This window comes from Salvelinus alpinus, chromosome 26 (assembly GCF_045679555.1).
Source record: "Salvelinus alpinus chromosome 26, SLU_Salpinus.1, whole genome shotgun sequence".
Classification (NCBI taxonomy): Eukaryota; Metazoa; Chordata; class Actinopteri; order Salmoniformes; family Salmonidae; genus Salvelinus; species Salvelinus alpinus.
In genome coordinates, this window is record NC_092111.1 from 6,844,343 (window position 1) to 6,860,439 (window position 16,097).

The 16,097-nt window shown below is 42.4% G+C and overlaps 1 protein-coding gene across 1 annotated transcript in view; it reads right to left on the reverse strand.

Moving 5' to 3' along the window:
• The window catches only part of LOC139554527 (syndecan-2-A-like), a 34,038-nt gene extending 18,068 nt beyond the window's left edge, over positions 1-15,970 (reverse strand). Inside the window, exon 1 of the mRNA XM_071367387.1 lies at positions 15,510-15,970. Within this exon, the coding sequence (XP_071223488.1) occupies positions 15,510-15,569 (60 nt within the window). The 5' untranslated portion in view covers positions 15,570-15,970. The remainder of the gene's footprint in view (positions 1-15,509) is intronic.
• Between the last annotated feature and the right edge of the window lie 127 nt (positions 15,971-16,097).

Here is a 16,097-nt window from a genome sequence, read left to right on the forward strand (position 1 = left end):
ATGTAGCCACAGTTAGCTCACAAAGCAAGGGTAAACAACTCACGCGGTTCTGGACAATATCATCTCCAGCACATTATGTAGACAACTTTTGTAAAACAGCTGTAACAGACCAGGATTTTCCAGGTCTCTGTTTTTTTGTATTCCGCTCAATAAAGTTATGAAGTCACAAAACCCATAGGCATATAAGCTACCCTCTGAATATAAATATCAGGGATTTTACAAAAAGCGGGTTTGCTTGGTTTCTATGGAGCTTTTGTCTGACTGTTCAAAGCAGCGCTCTAGCCCTGAGCTCATATTTGAGAAAGAGGAGGCAATTCATATTCCATTCTGTGGATACAGAAATAGGTCCTTTACCAGTACCACGTCTTGGCTGCTTTCTCCATCATTAATGATTGTGTGGCAGAAGGAGCATCTTACCCCCTCTGGACCCTTGGAGAAGCCAACTTTATCAACACAGAAAACACACTTTCGACCAAGAGGCACACACACACGGCCAGAACCTCCTAAATGTACCGTTTTGTCCTCCGTCAGGAACCAGCGATTGTGATCGCTGACAAAACGGTGCAGCTAAAAACAGCTTTAACGTATCTGCCAAATCTTACTCTCGCTACGCAGCCCAATTCTATCCCTCTGCTGTAATTCCTGAAGAATGTGCAGTTATGAAATCTGCCATCTAGCCTTCCCTGAGTTCCTGAAACGACACAAGGCCACCCTGTGCTCCGCCATCTGTCTTACTGTCTCCATATGGATGGGCAGAAGATGCTTAGGATCAAGTCGAAGAAGCATTCTATTTGGTACCAGAGACACACCAAGCACCTAGCCAGTGTTTTCATTGGTTACCGGAAACTTCAAGGCACAACTTTAGAGCCTTTGAATAGGTCTCAGTAGCTGGTGCCCGGGAACACTTTGAAGGCCGGACCTCTAAGCAGGAACAGAAGAGACGTATAGCGCCTTAAAGCTGGAGAGCAGAGATTGTGGTGGTAGACACCTCACTAAAAGGGGAGATGCTACTATACCCCACACAAGTACAGATGTCTTCTAAGCATTTGTAGCCTAGACCCCAACAAAACCTGTCAAGATGCCTTATGTCGTCGATAAGTCAAACATAGTGATGTGAAGCCACGCAAAAAGGGGAACACAACGCTTCAGAAGATGCCATGAACCCGTGGAACATTTTGAAGAGGTTCTGAAAACTTTGTCCCTAATATCTAAGTCCAGGCACTGGCGGGTATGGTAGGTCAGGTCTGGTATTTTACCAAGCCTTGGCACTGAGGAGGAATTATTGGAGACAGCCATGAGGCTTCACTGTCTCTGCAGGACATCCTGGGTCTGGAGTCAGGGCAGTCGGCCCTCATTCCAGCCAGCCACTGAATCACTTGATTAAACAAATGATCATCAAGCCTCCCTCCTCCATTACGCCAGGCTAACAAGTTTATGCATAGCATGAAAATGCCCAGATTCAAATAGCAATGACCTTGGCCCAGTCTCTCTGAAATCAGGGATGGGGGAAAAAAACGGGGAGCCGATTATATCAGAGATATGATATACACACTATCAAAAGGTGACAGATTTGGAAATGCACTTTCGCATGACGTCATGGGGGGCCAAAATTCACCCGACTGTGGAACGCCACCCATTCGACTCTTGTTTGTTTGGAGGCTTTCCTTGAAATGCTCCTCCCATTAGTACTGTGCAGTCGCCTCAAAAGGACAGCGAGAAATGAGCGTGTCAGTGGCATTTGCATTTCAAATCAAAATGGATTCCATCTGACACGGTTCCCTAAAGCCTCCTCCCCTGTTGAATAAGAGTGCCCTCGTTCTTTCTCTCTGTAATGGGAGCGCTATGGGACACTGGACATGGCTATCTGGCTGCGCCAGGTTTACAGTTGGTGTTTAGCACATAGATGGGTGTTAACAGAATGCATTAGTAAAGATTAACGGGCTCGCAGGACCCGGTGCATTAATGCGTCTGAGCACGTCAAAGACTTGGTTGAGGTCCATTTTGACCTGCGGTAATTAAAGACCCACCGAATCTCTTTCTGTCTCGTCTAGCCGGGCTTTACATCTGACCTGTACTATGTTTATCCCATGCCATTGATTACTGTTGGTTTGCCTTTTGCTTGGATGACGCATTGTCTGTCTTTGTTTGATGATGTGGCCAGGGTTTAGGGCTTTGGACAGTGTGCCTGCCACCGCTGCCCTGGAGAACCAAACTACAGAATATTTTTGAAAGAGTCTTTCAATCATGACATCATGGTTGTCTTCTGGATACAAATTAGAAGACGCAGGAAGCTCTATTCTAAAAACGGCTATGATTAAGGATAATAATGTAGCTATATTACAAAACACAAAAGGTGAAAATGTCTTTGTACAACTGAACCGAATCTGAATTGGAGGTAATTTTCCTACATGCTAGGAGAGCAAAATAGTAAAAAAAATTGCTGTGCCTTAGAGAGCAATTATTGGTTTGAAAAGCATTTCCCTACGGTGCAGTGTAACTAGACAGAGAACTAAAGTACTTCCTGTTTTTATAAAACTGTTCCTATGACAACCACTACTCTGCTGAATATTCATGAGTGCGCCATCAGGGACTTTAAATGCAGTACCATTGAATAAAAGAGAAAGGTTTGCACATGACCACAGCATTCGAATGAGAGGTGTTATTTTGAAAGCCCCTAACAACTTTCTATCCATTTCATTACGGAAGTTCCTCAAACGCCTTTGGAATCTGGGAGATTTCTCATGAAAACATTACGAGGTTATAAGTTATAATTTGTGGTCCCTAACACACCCTGATTAGAGTGCACGATTTACACCCGGCAGCTGATTCAGTGTTGCATAGAATCAAGCCATGGAAAATAATGGAAACACCAGACATTAAAGTACATTCTTCTGCTTGGCGGAGCACAGTACAGGTTTCAATTAGGAGCTTTTTAGAACTGATAAAACGGGCTCGTAAATATGAGTGAGCACAGATGTGTTAAATGCACCGTGTCCTTTTCCAGAGCAATCTTGGGAGTGAGATGGAAAAAGTGAACCTGACGTCATGCCTTCATACATCCCCCATTCTTTGGATAACACCCCACAGATGGAGCACATTCCCACTCAGATCCTTGTCTATAGAGCAGAACAGAGCCAAAAGGGACAAGGAGAGATTTAGCAGGCAGCAGATATACAACGTCAGACCAACAAGCTCGACCGCAAACTATGAAACTGGGAGCCAACAAGATTTCTGTCACTTTTGGTGTGGCGTGCGTGTGCCCAAGTCTGAGCAAGGAGTTGGAGAGTGTTGTTCCAACGTTTCAGTTTTGACTGAAGTCACTTGAGAGTAATTCCACGGCACCTAAAATTTGATTTGAGTGTGAAAGGAGGCCCAGATTAAAGAATGTCCACCCAGATGTATTCCTCTTGACTGAACCTGAAAAACCAAGGAGATGTCCTTCCTTTAAATGTGGCAACAGTAAAAACACAATTTTAAACAATCACATAGAGTGCATTTGGAATGTATTCGGACCCCTTGACTTTATAGCCTTATTCAAAAATGGATGGAGAAAAAAAAAAATAATTCATCCCCATAATGACGAAGCTAAATTTTTTTTTACAAATGTTTGCACATTTATGAAAAATAAACTGAGATATCACATTTCCATAAATATTCAGACCCTTTACTCAGTACATTGTTGAAGCACCTTTGGCAGCGATTACAGCCTTGAGTCTTCTTGGGTATGACGCTACAAGCTTGGCACATCTGTATTTGGGGAGTTCTTCTCTGCAGATCCTCTCAAGCTCTGCCAGGTTGGATGGGGAGCGTTGCTGCACAGCTTTTTTCATGTCTCTCCAGAGATGTTCGATCGGGTTCAAGTCCGGGCTCTGGCCGAGCCACTCAAGGACATTCAGAGACTGGTCCCGAGGCCACTATTGCGTTGTCTTGGCTACGTCCTTAGGGTCGTCACCCCAGTCTGAGGTACTGAGCGCTCTGGAGCAGGTTTTCATCAAGGATCTCTCTGTACTTTGCTCCGTTTATCTTTGCCTCGATCCTGACTAGTCTTCCAGTCCCTGCCACTGAAAAACATTCCCACAGCATGATGCTGCCACCACAAATGCTTCACCATAGGGATGGTGCCAGGTTTCTTCCAGACGTGACGCTTGGCATTCAGCCTAAAGATTTCAATCTTGGTTTCATCAGACCAGAGAATCTTGATTCTCATGGTCTGAGTCCTTTAGGTGCCTTTTGGCAAACTCCAAGTGTGCTGTCATGTGCCTTTTACTGAGGGGTGGCTTCCGTCTGGCCACTCTACCATAAAGGCCTGATTGGTGGAGTCCTGCAGAGATGGTTGTCCTGGAAGGATCTCCCATCTCCACAGAGGAACTCTGTCAGAGTGACCATTGGGTTCTTGGTCACCTCCCTGACCCTTCTCCCCCGATTGCTCAGTCTGGCCAGACGGCCAGCTCTAGGAAGAGTCTTGGTGGTTCCAAACTTCTTCCATTTAAGATTGATGGAGTCCACTGTGTTCTTGAGGACCTTCAAGGCTGCAGAAATGCTTAGGTACCCTTCCCCAGATTAGTGCCTTGACACAATCCTGTCTCGGAGCTCTACAGACAATTCCTTCGATCTCATGGCTTGGATTTTGTCTGACATGCATTGTCAACTGTAGGACCTTATATAGACAGGTGTGTGCCTTTCCAAATGTCCAATCAATTGAATTTACCACAGGTGGAATCCAGTTAAGTTGTAGAAACATCTCAAGGATGATCAATGGAAACAGGATGCACCTGAGCTCAATTTCTATCACGCTGCAATGCTGAACATCCGCGATATGGATTGAATAAAGCCCTGAGTCTAAATAGCTTTCAAAACAACATGAGATAATAGTACGCAATCGATTGTTGGATCATACATTTTTCATTTCAATGAGGGAAAGCAACAAATTGCTTTTTGACACAATACAGCCGTTATTACTCTTGGCAACCCAGATTTCTTGGGGATATTATCAGGCAGATCTGTGATGATGTGTTCAAGCCAAACACTTAACACTCATTACTGTTCTAACTAGCCCAATCCAGTGCCATCCTGCTCGGCACATGGGTCTGCCACCCCCCCCACCCCCCGCCAAGTCAGATGGACTCACACGTTCCCCCACAGTAAAGCACCAGACAGAGGGAGATTTGTTCGCCAAAAGGGAAACCAAATTCACACTCTTCTCTTCCTTGAAAAAGTGTAACCAGGCTGCATGCAGGGTAGTAAATGAAATAAGCAAAGAAAACACAGGGTTTTCCCCTCTTCTCTTCGTCACAACCACAGAACCTCCACCGCAATCCACTGAAGGAACTTTCCATTCGCTCTGCTAATCAAGAGAGCGCGGAGAGAGACTGCTTTATAGACAAAAGCTGCTATGAGTTAGTGTTTTCAACAAAAACTTGACATCCACGTTAAGAAAGATGAGGGGTCACTAGTTTGTCAAATTGCGGCTCCTTGCTGCACCTGCCACATGCATGGTGGAAGGGGCCAAAGTTAAACCACTGTCCATGTGCTGCCTCTCCCCAATGTGTTTTTCCCATTCCTAGAAGGCTGGACTGTCTTTTGGAAACACACACAACCTCAGCCTCATGAAAGAATCCCTTACAACCAGTCGAGAGGCGTGAAGGGGGAGAAGCTGTTCCTTTCAAAACAAACACACATACGTCCTGCAGATGTTCGCGACGCCGACACAAACACTCGCTTCTCGAGTGTCCACAAAGCAGAGTGCGTTGCTGCATCGCTCTGTTCTTAAAATTTTTTTTTAAACGTTTGCCTTCATTCTTTTCAGCTGTCTTAAAGGGAATATTCATGCAACTGTTCTCAGGGCAACTCAAGACACAGCGGTAACGACAAGCAGAATCTTAGCTTCGGGGTTGCGTCTACAAATCAGGGCTGCGTGGCTGATGACGAAACAAGAGCACAAGGGATGGACGGCTTCCTTCAGAGGCCCAAGGAGCCTCGGCCTGTGGAATCCATTAGAGATTACATCATTTTTGTCAGATAGGGAGCAAATGAATACACCCCCGGAAGGGGCTTGAAGTAGATTCGGCACACAGCAAGACATGACTATTCCCACTGGTCACTTTAATAATGTTGACATACTTTTTTACCCACTTCACATGTATATAGTGTATTCTAGTCATGGCTCATCTCATATAACCACTGCTGTACACACCTTTCCTATTCACATACAGTCCATACACACCATTCACATACATATTTATTTATATTCCAGGCTCTGGTCTGGAAGCTATATTCCTGCAATTCTATCCATTTTGCCATGGGGTTTTGTAGTGTGTATTTAAATACTGTATTCTCAACATAGTTCATTCTATTATTACTACAGTACATTGCATTTTAGTTACACTGCTTATACACACCACATATTGATTTATTTCCTGGATTCTTCGAAAATACTGTATCTACTGATGTACATATCATTCTTAGTATATATTGTGTAAATTGATATGGTGTATATATGTAAAGATTGCATTAGTATTACTGTTAGTCCTATTCAGGTGAATAAAATTCATTCCGACATTTCAAAATTTCTTGTAAAAAAATAAAATATATATTATTATTTGTGTGCTTGTTGACATTTTACTGCATTGTTAGGAGCTAGTAACATAAGCATTTAGCTGCACCCGCTATAACATCAGCTAAACTGTGTACGGGACCAATAAATGTTGATTTGATGTGTGGTAGGTTTATAAAAACACAGTCCACAAACTTAGCTTTGGTTTCTATGTGGCTGTATGTACCTAAAATGCTTGCTCCCAGATAAAGACTAGAATGTTCCAGATAGGATGCGATGGGAGGCTAAGGAAAGTGAATATTTTGTCCACTGCAAACACACATTTTATTTATTTATCATGCCTTAAATTAGAGATGATGCTCTTCTTAAATAGCTTACTTTTTATAAAAGAAGGATGGATAAAGCCCTCCTCTACTCACCTTAAAAGAGCCTGGTTCTAAAATTGCACAAAGGCAGGGTGTACAAATGATCCGGTCAAAATATTTAAAAAAAAGTCACAAGAATCTACAGGAATATCGATAAAGTTGTTTGAAAATTGTATAACTAGGAAATAAAAAAGGCCTGGCATCTGTGGTTCTGGGCCTGCTAGCGAATGCAGTTTGTGTATTGATGTTGTTATGTCTTCTTTATACCGAAGCCAAAGAGCCTCAGGTGATGAGCTGTCAGGGGTGTGGGGTGATCCAGCGGTCAGCTAGCAGCTTGTGCTACTTGGGCACAACATTACTTAATCAGTGAACAAAAAACAAACGGCCAACGAATGAAGCTCTGATGTGCTGTGTAGTACATCTCCCCTGACCCCCTTGATTTTGTGTTATTTAAGAGCACGGGATAATAAAGCATACAATACACATTCATAAGCACATCATAAACATTTCTTTACAGCTACATAGCATTATTACACCTTAATGTAAGTATTCATGCATTTATGGTGTGCTTATAGATGTGTAATGCTTCATGATATACAGTTTGTAAACAATCCCCTATTTTGTTAGATACAAAGTCCCTCTAAGTGTATAGAATGGAATTTCAGTGGTTCCCCACTCATTGTCCTTGAGTGTCCCAAGATTCCATGGCAAAGGCCATTTCGGAGTTATTCCTTTGAGGTCCTGCTTCAGACACTGACGTGCATCTAGTGCATTGGATGAGAGTAAGGGCTGAACGTAATCTGTATCGCTGAAGCGTTACAGATCGCAAGATAGAAATGTAAAAGGTCATTTCTGATTGAGCCGACACATGCAGCGTTTACCGCAGCGTTTACCGGGAACATTGCCTTTAAATTTCAATCACGCTGCAATGCTGAACATCCGCGAGATGGATTGAATAAAGCCCTGAGTCTAAATAGCTTTCAAAACATCAACATGAGATAATAGCACGCAATCGATTGTTGGATCATACATTTCAGTGTAACTAAAAAGTAGCTGGCTGGCTCGTTAGCTAACGTTATGTGTATAATCTGTGTAGTAATATTATTCGTATATCAGAGCCATTTGCATTGCTAGTTATAGCTTGAACCTAGTTGGTTAGATTTAGCTACCTGCAGATTCATGCATTATGAGTTGGGATTTTGGTTAATTGTTTAGCTAGATAGCCACTATGCAAGTAACCATTTCACTGTACCTTTTACACCTTCTGTATCCTGTGCATGTGACAAATAAACGTAGATTTTATTGGATATAATATGTGTTTACCAGAGACGGTAATGTGAAGAACAACATGAACTGCAGCAAAGTTAGATTAGGTTATAACGTTAAGCCAACGAGACAGTGTCCATGTTCTAAAATTGCTTTAATTTCGTCACACTCATAACGGTCGCCAGTTGGACGGTGTTTCCTCCGACACATTGGTGCGGCTGGCTTCCCGGGTTAAGCGAACAGTGTATCAAGTAGCAGTGCAGCTTGGCAGAGTCGTGCTTTGGTTACAGCGACGGGACAAGACTGTAACTACCAATTGGATATCACGAAATTGGGGAGAAAATGGGGTAAAAAGCCATTTTAAAAAAGTAGACAAAGAGCTCTCCAGTAGGTGTACCAAAAATTCAAGGGCCATTTTCTCAAAAGTGGGGTTACAAGTTAATCAACTTTCAAAGCAAAATTACTTACCTAATGTTCCTCAACTGTAGGGTATGATATACCATTTTCTAGCTCTGAGTCTCTAGTTTTATCCAAAATACCATTTCAAATTTTACTACATAAAACTGTGTAGCAAGCCGGTCGGTCACTTATAGCCAACTTTCCAGCTGGCCCATCTAGCAGAAATCACTAAATTCTACCTCCAGGGCAAGATTCATGACAATAAACTTCAACCTTCAAATTAACACATAGATTTTTCTGGTGGTTATCAGCCAAACCACTTGATTGCCATGCCAACATTGAGAATCAATGCCACGTGACGAGTTTCATTGAGGCGGATATCTACGTCCCTCACTTCAAGGGAAATACAGATAGAGAGAAGCGATAGATTGATAGGGGAGGGAGGAGGAGGGTTATGATAGTCAGAAATTAATGTGTGTGTAACGTCTGCTTCCAACTCACACCCTCAAACACCTAGATCCCCTGAACGCAGCTCACTTTCCAGCTCACACTCAAACACCTAGATCCCCTGAACGCAGCTCACTTTCCAGCTCACACTCAAACACCTAGATCCCCTGAACGCAGCTCACTTTCCAGCTCACACTCAAACACCTAGATCCCCTGTACGCAGCTCACTTTTCAGATCCCAATCACCTGAATTCTAATCACCTGTTCACACACCTGTATGTCATTATCACACACTATTTAGTTCAGTTCTTTGCACCCCATCACTGTGAGTTATTGTTTGTTTTGTGACACACGTCTTTCGGAGCTCTGTTTTTTCCCCGTAATTTACTCCTCCCGTTTATGATAGTGAGGCAGGCAAAAACTAACGACGCCTTTTGTCTATTCCCTGCCTGTACTTTAGCCTATCGGATTTCCTGTTATCTACCTATTGCCCGATCTCCCGGACGACGTTACTAGCCTGTTCCCTGCCTGTACTGGACCCCTGTGTATGACCTTCAGCCTGCCCCTGGATCCAGCTACATGTCTCCTCCTGTGGTCCTTTGCGACAAACACCTGCTGCGCCTTGCGCTTGAAACCACCTCTCTGTCTCCCCATCGTGTTCATTACAGTGTGAGCAGTTAGGCCTGTAGTTGTCATGCCCACACAACCATGGATCATAACTGGGTAGGTTACATGCAACCCAAAGGGTCAAAGAAAATTACCATTTGGGAGGCTCTCTTCACAATTGCCTGATCACAACATTCTTTGAAACAACAAAAATGCACAGTAACATGGCCACTTGTGTTTTTTTGTGAGCTTTGAGCTTCTCCCCAATCATATCCAATAGAGTGAGACTTCTCTCTAATCATATCCAATGGAGTGAGACTGCTCCCCAATCATATCCAATAGAGTGAGACATCTCTCTAATCATATCCAATGGAGTGAGACTTCTCCCCAATCATATCCAATAGAGTGAGACTTCTCTCTAATCATATCCAATAGAGTGAGACTTCTCCCCAATCATATCCAATAGAGTGAGACTTCTCTCTAATCATATCCAATAGAGTGAGACTTCTCTCTAATCATATCCAATGGAGTGAGACGTCTCTCTAATCATATCCAATAGAGTGAGACTTCTCCCCAATCATATCCAATGGAGTGAGACTTCTCCCCAATCATATCCAATAGAGTGAGACTTCTCCCCAATCATATCCAATAGAGTGAGACTTCTCCCCAATCATATCCAATGGAGTGAGACTTCTCCCCAATCATATCCAATAGAGTGAGACTTCTCTCTAATCATATCCAATAGAGTGAGACTTCTCCCCAATCATATCCAATGGAGTGAGACTTCTCCCCAATCATATCCAATAGAGTGAGACTTCTCTCTAATCATATCCAATGGAGTGAGACTTCTCCCCAATCATATCCAATGGAGTGAGACTTCTCCCCAATCATATCCAATGGAGTGAGACTTCTCCCCAATCATATCCAATAGAGTGAGACTTCTCCCCAATCATATCCAATGGAGTGAGACTTCTCCCCAATCATATCCAATGGAGTGAGACTTCTCCCAAATCATATCCAATAGAGTGAGACTTCTCCCAAATCATATCCAATAGAGTGAGACTTCTCTCTAATCATATCCAATAGAGTGAGACTTCTCCCAAATCATATCCAATAGAGTGAGACTTCTCTCTAATCATATCCAATAGAGTGAGACTTCTCCCAAATCATATCCAATAGAGTGAGACTTCTCTCTAATCATATCCAATGGAGTGAGACTTCTCCCCAATCATATCCAATAGAGTGAGACTTCTCCCCAATCATATCCAATAGAGTGAGACTTCTCCCCAATCATATCCAATGGAGTGAGACTTCTCCCCAATCATATCCAATAGAGTGAGACTTCTCCCAAATCATATCCAATAGAGTGAGACTTCTCCCCAATCATATCCAATAGAGTGAGACTTCTCCCCAATCATATCCAATAGAGTGAGACTTCTCCCCAATCATATCCAATGGAGTGAGACTTCTCCCCAATCATATCCAATGGAGTGAGACTTCTCCCCAATCATATCCAATGGAGTGAGACCTTGAGTCAAGCAGACATAAGGGCTTCAGGTTAAGGCTCATCTATTAAAAAAACGTGCAGTCTGGGAGTGACCTCACACAAAACTATGACTCGTTAAAACACTGATGTCTGAATCAGCTAATTGGACAACCATTCATAGAGGAGCGGAGTCAAGTGACAAGTCTGTAAGCCACAGAGAAAACAGCGGGCACGGTGAATAAGAGTTCAGTTACAGCAACAACTACATGAAAGACACAAATGCTCACTGGTATCCATGCCGGCATTTTAGCCAATGTATGGGACAAACAGTGTGCCCCAATTGAATGACTAAACATGATGATATAGAAACAACATAATCACATAATAGTAAGTTTGGACTTTATCATTTAAAGCATACTATACATATTTCTAATAGGTTGGACAATAATGCTGCTTTTCGACTAACACCAGTGTTACACTAGTGTATACACCTTTGTACTAGGGAAATTCTTTTCATAGCTAATCGTGACAGTGTGGACCTGTGAAAAGCAGAATCAACCTCTGCATAATCAAAACAGTTGCCTTCTGAAGTGTTAAAGTTCACAATTAGCTGAAAAGTACCAGTGGCCTGGCTTGGGCCCCGAGTGAGAGCAGGTCCACCAGAGCCATGGCATAGTGACTCGGGTGAGGCCCGTGTAGATGGAAACAGAAACGTCTGAGCCTTTTAGGGAACACTGGGGGTAAATCCTGTAATGGAAATGTGTCAAACAACTTATTTAGCCCTCAGTGAAGTGAATGTAAACATCACAGTATCTTGTTGGGTCGCCTGGAGTTATGTCTGACTCTGATAACCAAGTAGTAAACTGAGCAGCGCAACATAACGTAGCATAGGGATAGGACTATAGCTAGGTTACTTTCCTGGTTTAGTTTATGAACAGGTCCATAGCCACGGGTCAGTAGTTTTGGGGGTGGGCAGTTCAGCTTAGCCTATTGTATGGCAAAGTGGGGTGTGTCAAAATACACCCACCAGTTGAAGCTCATTTACTGTACTTCTACACAATTTTAAAACACTAAAATCCTATTTGGAGAACAGCAAAAACAAACAAAATGTCCCCCGGTCATTATCACCACAATATTAGGTTTATATTAGGTTTAAAGGTCTGTGGAATGTCGTCTACAATGTACGACTCAACCTCATCATCCATAGGCTACATTTACTAATTTAGCCTACGTATGGAACAGTGCATACATACCGCGTGCAACATGACATAGATGCATAACACACACTATCAAGGCCCACTTCAAATACCCACATCAATGTGAAGGTAACCAGAGCATAAAACAGCTGACTGGGAATGCATTGAAATCCACATGCATTGAAATAAAAGGCATACATCGAAGGAATTACTTCGGCTTTCAATTGACAAGGACGCATACAGAGAAAGAATGTCGACCAAGGAATCTGCACATTAAGGAGGCACAGACAGCGCCTCGGTACAGGCAGGCGTAGTGGAGCTCCGTGGAGTGTTGCTGTATGAACAGTGTCTCTGTCTAGTGGGCAGCTAGAGTTAGGCTATTCACTTTGTGGGCAATTAGACATTTTCTGGGCACAGTTGAGTAGCCTACAATGCTTATATGAAAATCATAACTGGCACGTAGATCTTTAGAAATTGTAGGATCAATTGTAACTTGCCACTCCTATGAAAAAGGATGCAGACCCCCTGCTATAGGCTATATGAAGTCACCCTTGTGGTATGGTGCATACAGTGTACTATGACAGTGTCATTGTTTTGTGCGCTACCCACCAAAATGGTTCCTTATGTGTGCACCCAGCTCATTATTGTATATGCCCGTCTGCATTATTCACCAGGTAAGGGTAACATTCTGGGAATATTGAAGCATTGCATCAATGACTGAGGCTGCACTGAGAATATTGAAACATTTTGTAGCAACCTAGAAGCCAAAGTGGAGGCGGCCATTGGAAATGTTTCACCCGGCCAGCTTGTCTCTGTCTGATATTTGTGTTGCCTACACAGCATCTGGGTGCTCATTATATACAACAAAAAAACAGCCCCACATCCACACTATATCTAAATAACTTTGTCATATTTTATGATTTGCCAGCAAGATTGATCTGTTAGAATATCAAATGTTTTAATTCAGGAAGATGGACAAGCAAGACTGATATAGTGAGAGGTAGAAATGCATTATAACAGAAACATGTAGGCTACAGATAGGGTGCAGGTAGGCTACAGGTAGGGATGCAGGTTGGGATGCAGGCAGAGGATGATGATGTTGGCCTACAGCAAGAAGTTAAAAAGTTAGCCCAACTAGGTAATCATTAAGGTTATCTCAATTATCATTCTGTCAATGTATGACAATGCAAATGTGTTATAGCCTACAATTGTTATTGTCTTTGATGCCAAACACATGAGATATATTCTGGGGAAATGCTCTAAAAAGCAAATTGTTCAGTTGTTACTTTCCATACCAATAGGCCTACATTAAACCAACATTGCACTAGCCTACTGGGAGAATAAATACAAATAACAATTAGGCCTACAGCTACCACAGCCTGTATTGTAATAGAAATAAAACAGATTTTGGTTTCGAATGGTCACCAAAAAGGAGGGCTCCCCACCTCCCAATTCCCAATTACATCATCCCCTGGCTATAAGATTACAACAAGGCTTACAAGGCCATGTTCAAATGCCGAAACCAAATTCAAAGCAATCGGTGCAATGCCTAAACAGCTGACAGGCAAAGCAAATGTCACTCTCCCTGCCTTCTGCTTTCTAAAAGTGACAGAAAAGGTGCTCCACTTTTACATTACTTTCATGAAAAAATTACCCCCCCCCAAAAAAAAATTAAATAAATGATATATATATATAAAGTACCAGTCAAAAGTTTGGACACACCTACTCATTCAAAGGTTTTTCTTTACATTCACTGTTTTCTAAATTGCAGAAAAATAGTGAAGAACTCCAAACTATGAAATAACATATGGAATCATGTAGTAACCAAAAAAGTGTAAAATGGGGGGTGGGGGGGTGGGGTGCTTTGCTGGTGACACTGGCAGTGATTTATTTAGAATTCAAGGCACACAAGCATGGCTACCACAGCATTCTGCAGCGATACACCATCACATCTAGATTGGGCTTAGTGGGATTATCATTTGTTTTTCAACAGGACAATGACCCAACACACCTCCAGGCTTTGTAAGGGCTATTTGACCAATAAGGAGAGTGATGGAGTGCCGCATCAGATGACTTGGCCTCCACAATCACCCAATCTCAACCCAATTGAAATGGTTTGGGATGAGTTGGACCGTAGAGTGAAGGAAAAGCAGCCAACAAGTGCTCAGCATATGTGGGAACTCCTTCAAGACTGTTGGAAAAACATTCCAGGTGAAGCTGGTTGAGAGAATGCCAAGAGTGTGCAAAGCTGTTGTCAAGGCAAAGGGTGAATTTGAAGAATCTCAAATATGAAATGTATTTTGATTTGTTTAACACATTTTTGGTTACTACATGATTCCATATGGTTACTACATGATTCCATACGTGTTATTTCATAGTATTGATGTCTTCACTATTATTCTACAATGTAGAAAATAGTAAAATAAAGAAAAACCCTGCAATGAGTAGGTGTATCCAAACTTTTGACTGGTACTGTATATATATTATTTTCAGGGGGTGCTGCAGAACCATCCGCACCCCTACTTCCCATGGCTATGAATAGGCTAGGCAGTTTAGATAGGCTACATGCAGCAATAGTGTTTATTTGCATTTCACAATAAGATTTTATTAATGGCCAATTCATAGGTTAACGACAAAGCCTCATAAATGGAACCAGACTGGGTTTTATTACCCCCAAAGACCAACTGATAACAGATAGCGTATAAGCAGTGATTTGTAAAACTATGCTCGTTGACATTTCCATCCAGAAAGGGTTCCTCTATTTTTGACCATCAACCTGCCACGTACATCGAAATTATAGTTTTGGAGATGTTAAAATACTGACATTAAACTAAAACTCTAAAAAGAATGTGTATCTGTTCAAAGCAAACTCTGAACGTTGAAACATTGTCAACATCGACAAACTTGACGTGCAAGTACGGTTCCCAGACCAAGAAAAACAATAAAAAATAATATTGACTACAGTTCCAAAAATACCTCTGGCCGAAACTGAATTGACATTGCTCTTAAGTTATAATATGATAGACTACAACGTGTCAAATTCAGGACAAGAATAGGCTACATTTACAATTGCGCCGAGTACTCTAACCTTACAATGCAACAATCAAGAAAGAGTGGTCAAAGACTCGAAGTTGTTCGCTTTCCCAGCTACCCCCTCAAGCAAATCGACATTGTTCGCTTTTAAAACTTACCCTTTCCCCCGAGAGAAAGGCTGTTATGCCGAGGGTCAAAATTATCCAAATGTTCCTCATTATTCCTTCAATAAAATGTGTAGATACGGCAAAACATACAAAATCTTTCTCCTTCTCTCCCTTTCCTCTTCTGTTTGTGACTAGCCCCCTCTCCCCTTGCACCCTCGCGTTTCTCGACTCTAGAATGGAATCCCACCGGATACGTGTTGCGTTTTGTTAGTCCTCCACGTACTTTTTCGTACCCCAAAAAATGTAGTTCGAGTCAAATTGCTGCGTAGGACACTTGACTTGGATGTTTCACAGTTGAATCCGGACTTAATAATACCCTGTATTCACTTGAGTACAGTAGAAACGCAAGTTAGATGTTCCGCTATAACGCGCTAGGATTCGGCCATGTCACACGTAACACAAACTCAACCGCATTGCTGTATGCAGAGAGAGTCGGGAAGAAAATACAGGTCATATGAGAGAGAGCTCGTGCAATGATTGACAGTAACTCCGACCATATGGGAGCATTGTTCAAGCCAAGAGCTTTGCCTATCTGCACATCATACAGTATCAACGGACTGCCATCAAATGAATTGCCAT